The sequence below is a fragment of the Microcaecilia unicolor genome, chromosome 5 (assembly GCF_901765095.1).
Source record: "Microcaecilia unicolor chromosome 5, aMicUni1.1, whole genome shotgun sequence".
Classification (NCBI taxonomy): domain Eukaryota; kingdom Metazoa; phylum Chordata; class Amphibia; order Gymnophiona; family Siphonopidae; genus Microcaecilia; species Microcaecilia unicolor.
Genome location: NC_044035.1, coordinates 167464273 through 167478724, shown reverse-complemented (window position 1 = coordinate 167478724; position 14452 = coordinate 167464273). Strand labels below are relative to the sequence as shown.

At 49.2% G+C, this 14452-nt stretch overlaps 1 protein-coding gene across 1 annotated transcript in view; it reads right to left on the bottom strand.

The window, feature by feature from the left end:
* KATNB1 (katanin regulatory subunit B1) overlaps positions 1–14452 on the bottom strand; it is a 324176-nt gene that overhangs the window by 182051 nt on the left and 127673 nt on the right. Inside the window, exon 15 of the mRNA XM_030203568.1 lies at positions 9261–9337. Within this exon, the coding sequence (XP_030059428.1) occupies positions 9261–9337 (77 nt within the window). The remainder of the gene's footprint in view (positions 1–9260; positions 9338–14452) is intronic.

The following is a 14452-nucleotide window of genomic DNA, read 5'->3' as shown; positions in this document are numbered from 1 at the left end:
TCCCCCCTGTTTTCTTTTCCATAAGGAAGTACCTGGAATAGAATCCCTGCCCTTCCTGCCCGGGTGGTACGGGCTCGACCGCATTGGCGCTGAGAAGGGCGGAGAGTTCCTCTGCAAGTACCTGCTTGTGATGGGAGCTGAAGGATTGAGCTCCCGGAGGACAATTTGGTGGCAGGGAGGCCAAATTCAGGGCGTATCCGCACCGCACTATTTGGAGAACCCACTGGTCGGAGGTTATGAGAGGCCACCTTTGGTGAAAAAATTTTAACCTCCCTCCGACCGGCAGATCGTCCGGTACGGACACTTTGAGGGCGGCTATGTTCCCATGGATCCAGTCAAAAGCCCGTCCCCGGCTTTTGCTGTGGAGGCGCAGGGGGCTGCTTAGGCGCACGCTGTTGACGAGAACGAGCGCGCTAGGGCTGTCCCTGTGCCTGACGAGGCCTTCGGGCCGGCTGGGTGTACCTACACTTGGCAAAAGAATAGGGCATAGCCTGCCGGGCCCGGGAAAAACGTCCACCTGCTGAGGTGGGTGCTGAAGGCGCCCGGTGGGAGAGTTTGTCGAGGGCGGTTTCCCGCTGATGCAGTTGGTCCACCAGCTGCTCGACCTTCTCACCAAAAATATTATCCCCCCGGCAAGGGACGTCGGCCAGTCTCTGCTGGGTGCAGTTGTCCAGGTCAGAGGCACGCAGCCATGAGAGCCTGCGCATCACTATACCTTGGGCCGCAGCACGAGATGCCACGTCACAGGTGTCATAGATACCCCTGGACAGGAACTTTCTGCACGCCTTCAGCTGCCTGACCACCTCCTGATAAGGCCTGGACTGCTCCGGCTGGAGCTTGTCAACCAGGTCCGCCAGTTGTTTCACATTGTTCCGCATGTGGATGCTCGTGTAGAGCTGGTAAGATTGGATGCGGGTCACGAGCATGGAAGATTGGTAGGCCTTCCTCCCAAACGAGTCCAGAGTGCGAGACTCCCGCCCCGGGGGCGCCGAGGCGGTATCCCTCGAACTCCGTGCCCTCTTGAGAGCAGAATCCATGACCGCCGAGTCATGAGGCAATTGGGGCTGCATTAACTCTGGGTCCGAGTGGATTCTATACTGGGACTCTGCTTTCTTGGGGATGGTGGGATTAGATAATGGTCGCATCCAGTTCCGAAGCAGTGTCTCCTTAAGGACATTGTGCAACGGTACCGTGGAGGACTCTCTAGGTGGTGATGGATAGTTGAGGACCTCGAGCATCTCAGCCCTCGGCTCATCCACAGAGACCACGGGGAAGGGAATGCATATAGACATGTCCCTAACAAAGGAGGCAAAGGAGAGGCTCTCAGGAGGCGAGAGCTTCCTCTCTGGTGAAGGCGTGGGGTCAGAGGGAAGGCCCACAGACTCCTCTGAGGAGAAATATCTGGGGTCCTCCTCTTCCCCCCACGAGGCCTCTTCCTCGGTATCGGACATAAGGTCATGCAGCTGAGTCCTCAACCGGGCCCGGCTCGACGTCGAGGCACCGAGGCCTCGGTGTCGTCAAGCGGTGGACTCCCGCGCCGGCGGGGACGAAGCTCCCTCCATCGACGTCGACGGGGACTCCACCTGCGTGGCAGTCGAGACCGGCGCCGCAAGTGGCGGCGGTGTCGATGGCCTCGGCACCGGGCTAGAGCTCGCCGGCGCCACAGTCAACGGCGCCCCCCGGCGCCGGCACAGCCTGGCGCATCAGCCCTTCCAGGATCCCCGGAAGGATGGCTCGGAGGCACTCATCCAGGCCCGCTGTCGGAAACACGGGGGGGCCGGTAGAGGTGCCGGAAGCTGTTCGGGTCCAGGAGACTGCACCGAAGTGCTGGGACCCTGACGTGTCGGTACCTCCACTACCGAGGGGGACCTTTCCTCTCGACGCGGACGCTTCGGCGTCGACTCCTCTCCGGGGGCCGGGCGCACCGATGGGGACCGATGACGGTTCTTCTTCTGTTTTTTGCGGTGCCCGTCATTGGCGCCAGGTGGAACGGAGGAGGAGGAGGTCGATCCCCCTCGGTCTCGAGGGGCCGGGTCGGACAGGGTTCGGTCCCGAGGGCCATGAGCAGAGGGAGTGACCGGGGCCGATTGCCCACGCGGCCTCTCACCCCTACCGTCACCGGAGGACCGGCGGGCCGATGGGACCTGTACTCCTGGGGTCGATGCCATCGGTGTCGATTTCGCAGGCACCGATACCGGTACCGAAGAACCGGCCGTCGATACCGATGCCGTCGAGGGGCCGGCGCAAGTTCCAAAAAGACGGTCCCGAAGAACTTGCCTCGCAACCTGAGTCCGTTTCCGGAGACCAAGACACAAAGAACACGACTTGATATTGTGCTCCGGCCCGAGGCACTGGAGGCACCAAGCGTGGGTGTCGGTCTGCGAGATAGGCCGGCCGCACCGACCACACTTCTTAAATCCACTCGGGACCTTCGAGGACGTCGACTAAAAATTGCGTCGGCGAAGTTAAAGTCGTCGATGGTGGCGGTAAATCACACCTCGAAAAATAAAGCGACCGCGCAGCCACAAGGCCGCAACGCGACGCCCTCGCTAGAAAACGAGAGAAAATTCAGCGCGTTCTCTTCCTTTTTTTTTTTTTTTGAGAAAAGGAAAAAAAGGTTTGAAGCGCGCGGCAACAAAAAACAGAAAATTAGCGAATTTGCGGACAACGCGACGGTTTTCCGGGGCTGACTAAGAGAGAGCGGCGACGCACGACTCTCTCCAGCGCGGAAAAGAAAAGACTGGCGGGAACGGTCGCGCACGGGCGGTAAGACGGCCGCGCATGCGCGGTGGGCGTGCCCTGCGTGCGGACCGCCCGCGAAGCTTTTTCCGGTTGGTGGGGGTTGCCGCGGACGTCACCCAGTCGTGAGAACAAGCAGCCTGCTTGTCCTCGGAGAATGTAAAGTACATTCAATTAAAAAAAAAATCAAAGTCTATAAAGTAGTAAAAAAATTATAAAAACACACATTGACCAAATAGCGAATGCTACATACCTGTAGAAGGTATTCTCCGAGGACAGCAGGCTGATTGTTCTCACTGATGGGTGACGTCCACGGCAGCCCCTCCAATCGGAACACTTTCTAGCAAAGTCCTCGCGCGCCGATGCGCACCGCGCATGCGCGGCCATCTTCCCGCCCGAACCGACTCGTGCCAGCAAGTCTCATATGTAGCAAGACAAAGAGAAGGGAAGACACAACTCCAAAGGGGAGGCGGGCGGGTTTGTGAGAACAATCAGCCTGCTGTCCTCGGAAAATACCTTCTACAGGTATGTAGCATTCGCTTTCTCTGAGGACAAGCAGGCTGCTTGTTCTCACTGATGGGGTATCCCTAGCCCCCAGGCTCACTCAAAACAACAACCATGGTCAATTGGGCCTCGCAACGGCGAGGACATAACTGAGATTGACCTAAAAAATTTACCAACTAACAGAGTGCAGCCTGGAACAGAACAAACATGGGCCTAGGGGGTTGGAGTTGGATTCTAAACCCCGAACAGATTCTGAAGCACTGACTGCCCGAACCGACTGTCGCGTCGGGTATCTTGCTGCAGGCAGTAATGAGATGTGAATGTGTGGACAGATGACCACGTCGCAGCTTTGCAAATCTCTTCAATAGTGGCTGACTTCAAGTGGGCTACCGACGCTGCCATGGCTCTAACATTATGAGCCGTGACATGACCCTCAAGAGCCAGCCCAGCCTGGGCGTAAGTGAAGGAAATGCAATCTGCTAGCCAATTGGATATGGTGCGTTTTCCTACAGCCCTCCTGTTGGGATCAAAAGAAACAAACAATTGGGCGGACTGTCTGTTGGGCTGTGTCCGCTCCAGATAGAAGGCCAATTCTCTCTTGCAGTCCAATGTGTGCAGCTGACGTTCAGCAGGGCAGGAATGAGGACGGGGAAAGAATGTTGGCAAGACAATTGACTGGTTCAGATGGAACTCCGACACAACCTTTGGCAGGAACTTAGGGTGAGTGCGGAGGACTACTCTGTTATGATGAAATTTGGTGTAAGGGGCCTGGGCTACCAGGGCCTGAAGCTCACTGACTCTACGAGCTGAAGTAACTGCCACCAAGAAAATGACCTTCCAGGTCAAGTACTTCAGATGGCAGGAATCCAGTGGCTCAAAAGGAGGTTTCATCAGCTGGGTGAGAACGACATTGAGATCCCATGACACTGTAGGAGGCTTGACAGGGGGCTTTCACAAAAGCAAACCTCTCATGAAGCGAACAACTAAAGGCTGTCCTGAGATCGGCTTACCTTCCACATGGTAATGGTATGCACTGATCGCACTAAGGTGAACCCTTACAGAGTTGGTCTTGAGACCAGACTCAGACAAGTGCAGAAGGTATTCAAGCAGGGTCTGTGTAGGACAAGAGCGAGGATCTAGGGCCTTGCTGTCACACCAGACGGCAAACCTCCTCCATAAAAAAGAAGTAACTCCTCTTAATGGAATCTTTCCTGGAAGCAAGCAAGATGCGGGAGACACCCTCTGACAGACCCAAAGAGGCAAAGTCTACGCTCTCAACATCCAGGCCGTGAGAGCCAGGGACCGGAGGTTGGGATGCAGAAGCGCCCCTTCGTCCTGCGTGATGAGGGTCGGAAAACACTCCAATCTCCACGGTTCTTCGGAGGACAACTCCAGAAGAAGAGGGAACCAGATCTGACGCGGCCAAAAAGGAGCAATCAGAATCATGGTGCCTCGGTCTTGCTTGAGTTTCAACAAAGTCTTCCCCACCAGAGGTATGGGAGGATAAGCATACAGCAGACCCTCCCCCCAGTCCAGGAGGAAGGCATCCGATGCCAGTCTGCTGTGGGCCTGAAGCCTGGAACAGAACTGAGGGACTTTGTGGTTGGCTCGAGATGCGAAGAGATCTACCAAGGGGGTGCCCCACACCTGGAAGATCTGTCGCACTACCCGGGAATTGAGCGACCACTCGTGAGGTTGCATAATCCTGCTCAACCTGTCGGCCAGACTGTTGTTTACGCCTGCCAGATATGTGGCTTGGAGTACCATGCCGTGACGGCGAGCCCAGAGCCACATGCTGACGGCTTCCTGACACGGGGGGCGAGATCTGGTGCCCCCCTGCTTGTTGACGTAGTACATGGCAACCTGGTTGTCTGTCTGAATTTGGATAATTTGGTGGGACAGCCGATCTCTGAAAGCCTTCAGAGCGTTCCAGATCGCTCGTAACTCTAGAAGATTGATCTGCAGATCGCGTTCCTGGAGGGACCAGCTTCCTTGGGTGTGAAGCCCATCGACATGAGCTCCCCATCCCAGGAGAGACGCATCCGTGGTCAGCACTTTTTGTGGCTGAGGAATTTGGAAAGGACGTCCCAGAGTCAAATTGGACCAAATTGTCCACCAATACAGGGATTCGAGAAAACTCGTGGACAGGTGGATCACGTCTTCTAGATCCCCAGCAGCCTGAAACCACTGGGAAGCTAGGGTCCATTGAGCAGATCTCATGTGAAGGCGGGCCATGGGAGTCACATGAACTGTGGAGGCCATGTGGCCCAGCAATCTCAACATCTGCCGAGCTGTGATCTGCTGGAACGCTCGCACCTGCGAGACGAGGGACAACAAGTTGTTGGCTCTCGCCTCTGGGAGATAGGCGCGAGCCGTCCGAGAGTCCAGCAGAGCTCCTATGAATTCGAGTTTCTGCACTGGGAGAAGATGGGACTTTGGGTAATTTATCACAAACCCCAGTAGCTCCAGGAGGCGAATAGTCATCTGCATGGACTGCAGGGCTCCTGCCTCGGATGTATTCTTCACCAGCCAATAGTCGAGATATGGGAACACGTGTACCCCCAGTCTGCGAAGTGCCGCTGCTACTACAGCCAAGCACTTGGTGAACACTCTGGGCGCAGAGGCGAGCCCAAAGGGTCGCACACAGTACTGGAAGTGACGTGTGCCCAGCTGAAATCGCAGATACTGTCTGTGAGCTGGCAGTATCGGGATGTGCGTGTAGGCGTCCTTCAAGTCCAGAGAGCATAGCCAATCGTTTTCCTGAATCATGGGGAGAAGGGTGCCCAGGGAAAGCATCCTGAACTTTTCTTTGACCAGATATTTGTTCAGGGCCCTTAGGTCTAGGATGGGACGCATCCCCCCTGTTTTCTTTTCCACAAGGAAGTACCTGGAATAGAATCCCAGCCCTTCTTGCCCGGATGGCACGGGCTCGACCGCATTGGCGCTGAGAAGGGCGGAGAGTTCCTCTGCAAGTACCTGCTTGTGCTGGAAGCTGTAATACTGAGCTCCCGGTGGACAATTTGGAGGTTTTGAGGCCAAATTGAGGGTGTATCCTTGCCGGACTATTTGGAGAACCCACTGATCGGAGGTTATGAGAGGCCACCTTTGGTGAAAAGCTTTCAACCTCCCTCCGACTGGCAGGTCACCCGGCACTGACATTTGGATGGCGGCTATGCTCTGCTGGAGCCAGTCAAAAGCTCGTCTCTTGCTTTTGCTGGGGAGCCGAGGGGCCTTGCTGAGGCGCACGCTGCTGACGAGAGCGAGCGCGCTGGGGCTTAGCCTGGGCCGCAGGCTGTCGAGAAGGAGGATTGTACCTACGCTTGCCAGAAGAGTAGGGAACAGTCTTCCTTCCCCCGAAAAATCTTCTACCTGTAGAGGTAGAGGCTGAAGGCTGCCGGCGGGAGAACTTGTCGAATGCGGTGTCCCGCTGGTGGAGCTGCTCTACCACCTGCTCGACTTTTTCTCCAAACATATTATCCGCACGGCAAGGCGAGTCCGCAATCCGCTGCTGTATTCTATTCTCCAGGTCGGAGGCACGCAGCCATGAGAGTCTGCGCATCACCACACCTTGAGCAGCGGCCCTGGACGCAACATCAAAGGTGTCATACACCCCTCTGGCCAGGAATTTTCTGCATGCCTTCAGCTGCCTGACCACCTCCTGAAATGGCTTGGCTTGCTCAGGGGGGAGCTTATCCACCAAGCCCGCCAACTGCCGCACATTGTTCCGCATGTGTATGCTCGTGTAGAGCTGGCAGGACTGAATCTTGGCCACGAGCATAGAAGAATGGTAGGCCTTCCTCCCAAAGGAGTCCAAGGTTCTAGAGTCCTTGCCCGGGGGCGCCGAAGCATGCTCCCTAGAACTCTTTGCCTTCTTTAGGGCCAAATCCACAACTCCAGTCGTGAGGCAACTGGGTGCGCATCAGCTCTGGGTCCCCATGGATTCGGTACTGGGACTCAATCTTCTTGGGGATGTGGGGATTACTTAATGGCTTGGTCCAGTTCGCCAGCAATGTCTTTTTGAGGACATGATGCATGGGTACTGTGGACGCTTCCTTAGGTGGAGAAGGATAGTCCAGGAGCTCAAACATTTCAGCCCTGGGCTCGTCCTCCACAACCACCGGGAAGGGGATGGCCGTAGACATCTCCCGGACAAAGGAAGCGAAAGACAGACTCTCGGGGGGAGAAAGCTGTCTTTCAGGAGAGGGAGTGGGATCAGAAGGGAGACCCTCAGACTCCTCGTCAGAGAAATATCTGATATCTCCTTCTTCTTCCCACGAGGCCTCACCATCGGTGTCAGACACAAGTTCACGGACCTGTGTCTGCAACCGTGCCCGGCTCGACTCCGTGGAACCACGGCCACGGTGGGGGCGTCGAGAGGTAGACTCCCTCGCCCGCACCGGCGAAGCTCCCTCCGCCGACGTAGTCAGGGAGCCTTCCTGGGAGGCTACCGCAGTTGGTACCGCACGCGGCACCGACGCCGGAGACCTCACCCCGGGCAATGGGCCAGCCGGCGCCTCGCTCGACGGTACCGGTGGCGCAAGCACCCCCGGTACCGGAGGGGTAGGGCGCAACAGCTCTCCCAGGATCTCTGGGAGAACGGCCCGGAGACTCTCGTTCAGAGCGGCTGTAGAAAAAGGCATGGAAGCCGATGCAGGCGTCGATGTCAGAGTCTGTTCCAGGTGAGGAGGCTGTTCCGGGCTGTCCAAGGGGGAGCGCATCGACACCTCTTGAACAGAGGGCGAGCTGTCCTCTCGGTGCCGATGCCTACTGGGTGCCGACTCCCTCGGCGACCCAGAGCTCTCGGTGCCGACACGGGAAGGGGACCGGTGACGATGCTTCTTCGACTTCTTGGGACGAAGCATGTCACCGGAGCTTCCCGGCACCGACTAGGAGGACGTAGAATCCAGCCGTCGCTTCCTCGGGGCCGAGACCGAAGGAGGTCGGTCTCGGGGGGGCTGTACCGCAGGAGCCCTCGGAATGGGGGGAGACCCACCCGAAGGCTCACCGCCACCAGCAGGGGAATGGACAGCCTTCACCTGCACTCCAGATGAAGCACCACCGTCCGACGACATCAGCAGACGAGGAGGTCTCGATACCACCGACGCCGACGCGGCCTTTCGATGTCGCCCCGATGCAGAGGGCCGATGCCTCGATGCAATCGGGGGCGAAGATGAAGGTCCAGGCGCCGACGACGTCGAAGCAGTCGATACTCCCGGTGCCGATGCCGACGAAGAGCCCGAGAACAAAATGTTCCACTGGGCTAATCTCGCTACCTGAATCCGCTTTTGTAAAAGGGAACACAGACTACAGGCCTGAGGGCGGTGCCCAGCCCCCAGACACTGAAGACACGACGCGTGCCTGTCAGTGAGCGAGATTACCCGGGCGCACTGGGTGCACTTCTTGAAGCCGCTGGGAGACTTCGATGTCATGGGCGGAAAAATCACGCCGGCGAGATCAAAACTCGAAATGGCGAAAATGGCACCGCAAAAATAGGGGGAAGAAAAACTTCGACCGAGGCCTAAATAGGGCCTACCCCGACGACAAAAGAAAACTTACCGGGGCAAAGACTGGAAGCACGGAAAGGGAGAAAATCATAAAGGTCTCCGTCCAACACCTTTTTTTTTTTTAGAACAAAGTCGATAAACGACGCGCGAGGTCAACTTTGGGGCGCGAATGGCGAAACACGACCGTACCGAGCGCGGACAAAAGAAGACTGGCCGGCACGAGCCGGTTCGGGCGGGAAGACGGCCGCGCATGCGCGGTGCGCATCGGCGCGCGAGGACTAGCAAAGGACTTTGCTAGAAAGTGTTCCGATTGGAGGGGCTGCTTTGGACGTCACCCATCAGTGAGAACAAGCAGCCTGCTTGTCCTCGGAGAATAGAATGTAAACAAGAAACCTGAACAAAAAAGGAAAGCCACAATTTAGATGTCATCCTGATTCTGTCAGCAAGACCAAAATCAGGTTATCTGCCATTGAGCTTTATATATAAAGAATATAAAGGACTGATTGTACATACGTTTCCACGGTTTGGCAGTGGAGTTGCAATATCTGTGGATGGGCTGGGCTTCACCGATTCCTTCGCAATAACAGGCTCTGGAAGGAGTGACAGAAAGATGCATAGAAATGTGAAAAATATCAACAGATTAAAAACCACTTGGGCACATGGTGAACCACCTACTATGTAACTAGTACCAACTGATTTGTGGCCTTCTCACTCCCTCACATCATCATCCATCTGCATTTATCCTGAATGTGCTTGAATTCTATCACCTTGGCTGGAAGTCAAATGAAAAGACTCACTTTCCTTTTTAGTCTCCCCCACCTTTACAGAAAATGCTACCTTTTGGTACTTTACTGAAAAAGGAAAGATATTCGTATGGTTACTGACCCCCTTCTCTCTTCTAGAGTACATCTTTAGCTATTTTATTCTCTATGTATTGCTTATAGTACAACAGAGTAGGGTAGTGCAATAAACCTTATAAGCAAAGTCCAAGAGAACTAAGAATATGAAACCAGAGGTCAATCTTTATTGAAGCAACAAACAAAAAAGGGAATCTATATGGAACTGTGTTTTGGCATAAAATGCCTGCCTCAGGAGTCACAGTAACTACATGCAGACAAAATACATATATCAATGTATATATATAAAACTGCTCGATACATAAAATACAATTATAAAAACAAATACAATGTAAAAAAAGTTGTATATCTATTAAAAATAAAACTAAGAACAACCAGAGGAGATCCAGGAAATTATAGACCGGTGAGTCTGACATCGGACAAAATGGTAGAGACTATTATTAAGAACAAAATTACAGAGCATATTCAAAAGCATGGATTAATGAGACAGAGTCAACATGGATTTAGTGAAGGGAAATCTTGCCTCACCAATCTACTACATTTCTTTGAAGGGGTGAACAAACATGTGGATAAAGGGGAGCCGGTTGCTATTGTGTATCTGGATTTTCAGAAGGCCCAGGCAGGATAGAATGTTGGAGGTGAGAATTATTATATAGGAAATATGAATAGTAACAACTACATAAACAAAATACACAAAATCAGACTGAATAAAACAGGTTGTGCAATATAAAATGGAGGATACAGCAACAAGAATATTAGGAAGAAACATAAAACCTAAGCTATATTTTCACAAACCATTAGTATTAAGATACCATGTACTACAAGCTGCGTGAATACAAAAGCATATGTAGTGTCACATAAGAAAATGTTGCATAACAAATGAGTTCACTAGCAGGGGGACCTGTGGTAGAAACAGATGAATCCACATGAAAAAAAAATAATGAAACAAAATTATAACAAATGTTTGATTACCACACTGCACACTAATATACTACCATTAAACAAATACAGACTAAAGTCCATGAGGCATAAATGAGTTTTCAAAAGCACGAGTGAAATCTTTGTGACAAAGATCGCCCACCGCTGGGACGCTGAAACAATCAATCTTGAAATTCAAAGACAAGTATATATAAAAGCATAGAGAAGCTGTATCATATACCTAACAATGCACAGTGTCAATCAATTTTCCAAAGCACAATATCTTACCTCGATGTTATTCCCAAAGCAAATAGTAGCATTTGATCAGGTCAGTGCGGGAAAAGTGAAAGCCATGCTGCAAGTATGCTTAAATAAACCAAAGCAGAGTCTCGTACCCAAAGAAAATGTAATATAAAGAAGTTTAAAACCCACTATAGGCAAATTAAAAAAACCTAGCATTTCTGTAACTATCAGAAAAATAGAGCACTCTATGTTGCAAACCTACTAAAAAAAGGCCATATAAAATAACAAAAATTGAGCGGCTGAAATTCAGCAAAAACAGAACACACATAGATGCTGCAGAGTGCCGATGTCAGAGGAAAAGAGAAAAAAAAAAGAGGGGGGACGACGACAATAGTTGCAATGCACGTCTCCATCTCAAAAAAAAAAAAAAGCCATGTATAGCAAAATAACAAAACAGTCATATAGGAGGATACATACAATGTGCCAGAAATGAAATGCCATTGAATACAAATGACTAAACAATATAAAAGCTAATATTGGTATAAAAATGTGGATAAATGGGAAACAAAATAAAACATACAAATGATTATAAATGCTGCCCTTTTCAAATGAAACACCACCCGGCTTTAAGTATATAATATAGAATCCTAGCAAAAAAAGCAATCCTTAAAGCAGAAAAAAAAATGTAATTCTCAATGAAATGTATATAGTGCGGGCTAATGAGATGCAATACGAATATGAGTCAAAAGGGAAAAAAGAGATAAGGGAAAATGGAGGAGAAAGGAAATAAAGAAGGGAATAAGAAAAAATAAAGACAAGAGAATAGGGCAAATGAACAAAGGAAAAAAGAGGGAAACAGTAAAGGGTGAAAAAAGAAAAAGGGACAGAAAAAGAGGGAAAAAAGGAATGCATGTGTCAATACCAACAGACGGAGGATCTGGTGCATTTCTAAGTATCAACTATGTGGTGTGTCTGGTAAATTAGAGAAAAGGGTCTCTGGTCTATTTCTAGATTTAAACCATATGTCACCGGATTCTATATATCATGCCTAGCATTCCACGCTGAAATCCAAGTGTATTCTATAACACGCATAACTTAATTAGCTTAAGCCAATCAGCGTTTTAACAGCACATAACCAATAATGAGCTCTAATTGGCAATAATTAGAATTTACATGCACAACTCGCTAAGCGTATTCTGTAATGCACGGAGGGATGTGTGGTTATGGCCGGGGAAATGAGCGTTTCATAGGTGTTGTAAACTTTACACGCACTGTTATAGCATATGCCCATTTGGGACTAAATCTATAAGCAGGTATTTACGCCATATTTTCCTTGGTGTAAATGGATGTGCTTAGTTCTAGGCGCTGGGATATCAACTAAGTGTATTCTATATACCGTGCCAAAATCTACGTGTTGCTTATAGAATATGCTTAGGCGGAAATTTATTCCGCACAGGTTTTTCTAGAATCTAGCCCATGGTGTTACTGAATTAAACTGAAAAACCGAGAGATTGTTGCCTTCAGCATAACCAGTGCCTCAGGCTAATTACAACTCAGCAGAGCATAAAGAGCATACCCAGTGTGGCAGATGTAGTGTATACCAGCATTCCATTACAACCTCCTTATTCACACATCCAACTACACAGAAAACTTTCCAATTGACACACACTTCTGATTGCAATACATCCCAGGTGATCTATATTATCCAGTGCCCCCGTTTTATTATTATTTATTATTAGGGAAAACCAAACCTCTATTATAGAGCATTGTAGTTATATTAATCATAACACCAACATGTTTAGTGTTCAAGGTACTTAAAACCTAAGTCAGGAGGTGAGGACATTGATTTAATTTTGTTACAAGAGGAACAAAGATTGATTTTTTTCTCTCTAGAGTATGCAACAGTCAATTTCTTATCTTTAAAGCAGTGGTGGCCTTCTAAAAAATGCCAATGTTCACAGATCGCTCACTGTATATCCCTTGCTAAGTAAGAGAAGTGCAGGGTACATCTGGAGTCTGTCTCTCAGTTTGAGCTTTGATAGGTTCCTCTCGAGGTTTAGCTCTATCTTTGAGAAATCATTTCTTGGATGTGCTTGTTTGGATATCCTATTTTCAGATCTTTCTGCCATAGTGGTTGACTATTTGTCTAACTCATTCAGATCTGTACACAAAGGTTTCACAATTGCTTTAATAAAGACTGACCTCTGGTTTCATCTTCGGAGTTCTCTTGGACTTTGCTTTGAAGGCTTATTGCACTACCCTACTCTGTTTTGTCTGTTGGATACACATAGGGTTGTCCTTCCCTTTTGTTTGATTTGCTTATAATACAAGCCACATACTATTCTGGTGGCCTGAGTTACCAAATATCCAACTTTATTATACTATAATTTAAATGCAATACAATACATGCCTTAACCCCATTCATTCACCATCATTCATACTCCCTACTTAATCATATATCATTTCACTTCATTTTAGATATTACAGTTTGCGCTTCATAGGACCATTATTGAAGAATTTCAATAATTTCAGTTCTCATTCCAATAATCAATATAGAGTGATTTCACCCATTGTTCTCTTAATTCACGATGTTCTCAAGTTCGCAAGCTCATCAGTTCCTCAAATTCAAAAAATCTTTCAAAACAACACATACCAGCAAGAGACAACTACAGTGTTTGAATAACACATAAAAGACAGTATACCCATGTGTTTTGAAAGATTTTTTGAGTTTGAGGAACTGATGAGCTGGTGAACTTTGAGAACATCGTGAATTAAGAGAACAATGGGTGAAATCACTCTATACCGATTACTGGAATGAGAACTCAAATTATTGAAATTCTGCAATAATGATCCCATGAAGCACAAGCTGTGATATGTAAAATGAAGTGAAATGATATATGATTAAGTAGGGAGTATGAATGATGGTGAATGAATGGGGTTAAGGCATGTATTGTATTGCATTTAAATTATAGTATAATAAAGTTGGATATTTGGTATAATTACAATTGAAACTCTAGAGAGTGATTAATACAGGTTAATAGAACAATCTCTGGTGTTAAGAATAAGTGTTCCCTTATTTAGGATATTATTGGCCTGTGTTACCTACATCTCGTCATTCCTTGTAGATGAGATCTCCAGTACTGATGATAGAAATCTATAGAAATATATTACTCCCTTTTTTCTACTACTGATACCTCTCTTTGGAACTCTTAATGCATGTGTTAATGCTGTATTAACCAGGTGTTAGTACACAAAACAGAGCTAGATTAAAAACAACAGTTTTAATTTGTAATGTAGCTATTTTCAATATGCTAATAGTATAGTAATGAACTTACTATTCATTACCATGGTATTTGCCAAGGAGAGTTACACTTACCTCGGCAGAGTAGCCAAAGTAAATAACTACACCTCTAGAGAATAATACATGTGGCTCAAAACACAACCTGGAAATACCACTTTTAGGTGCTGGAGAAACAGCTCCATTCTCCTGCTTTCATGGTCTATGGCAAGGGAGGACATGGACAGGCAGAGAAGCCCTGCTAAGATACTCCTTCTCCCAATAGCCCAAGTTAACCGGCCACCTGATGCACTGAAGAGAATGCATTAAAATGATCATGTTCAGTTTAACACCATCTGCCAGTTAGTAAAAGGAAGTATAGTAAATCTCAATAAATAAATAAAATGTCC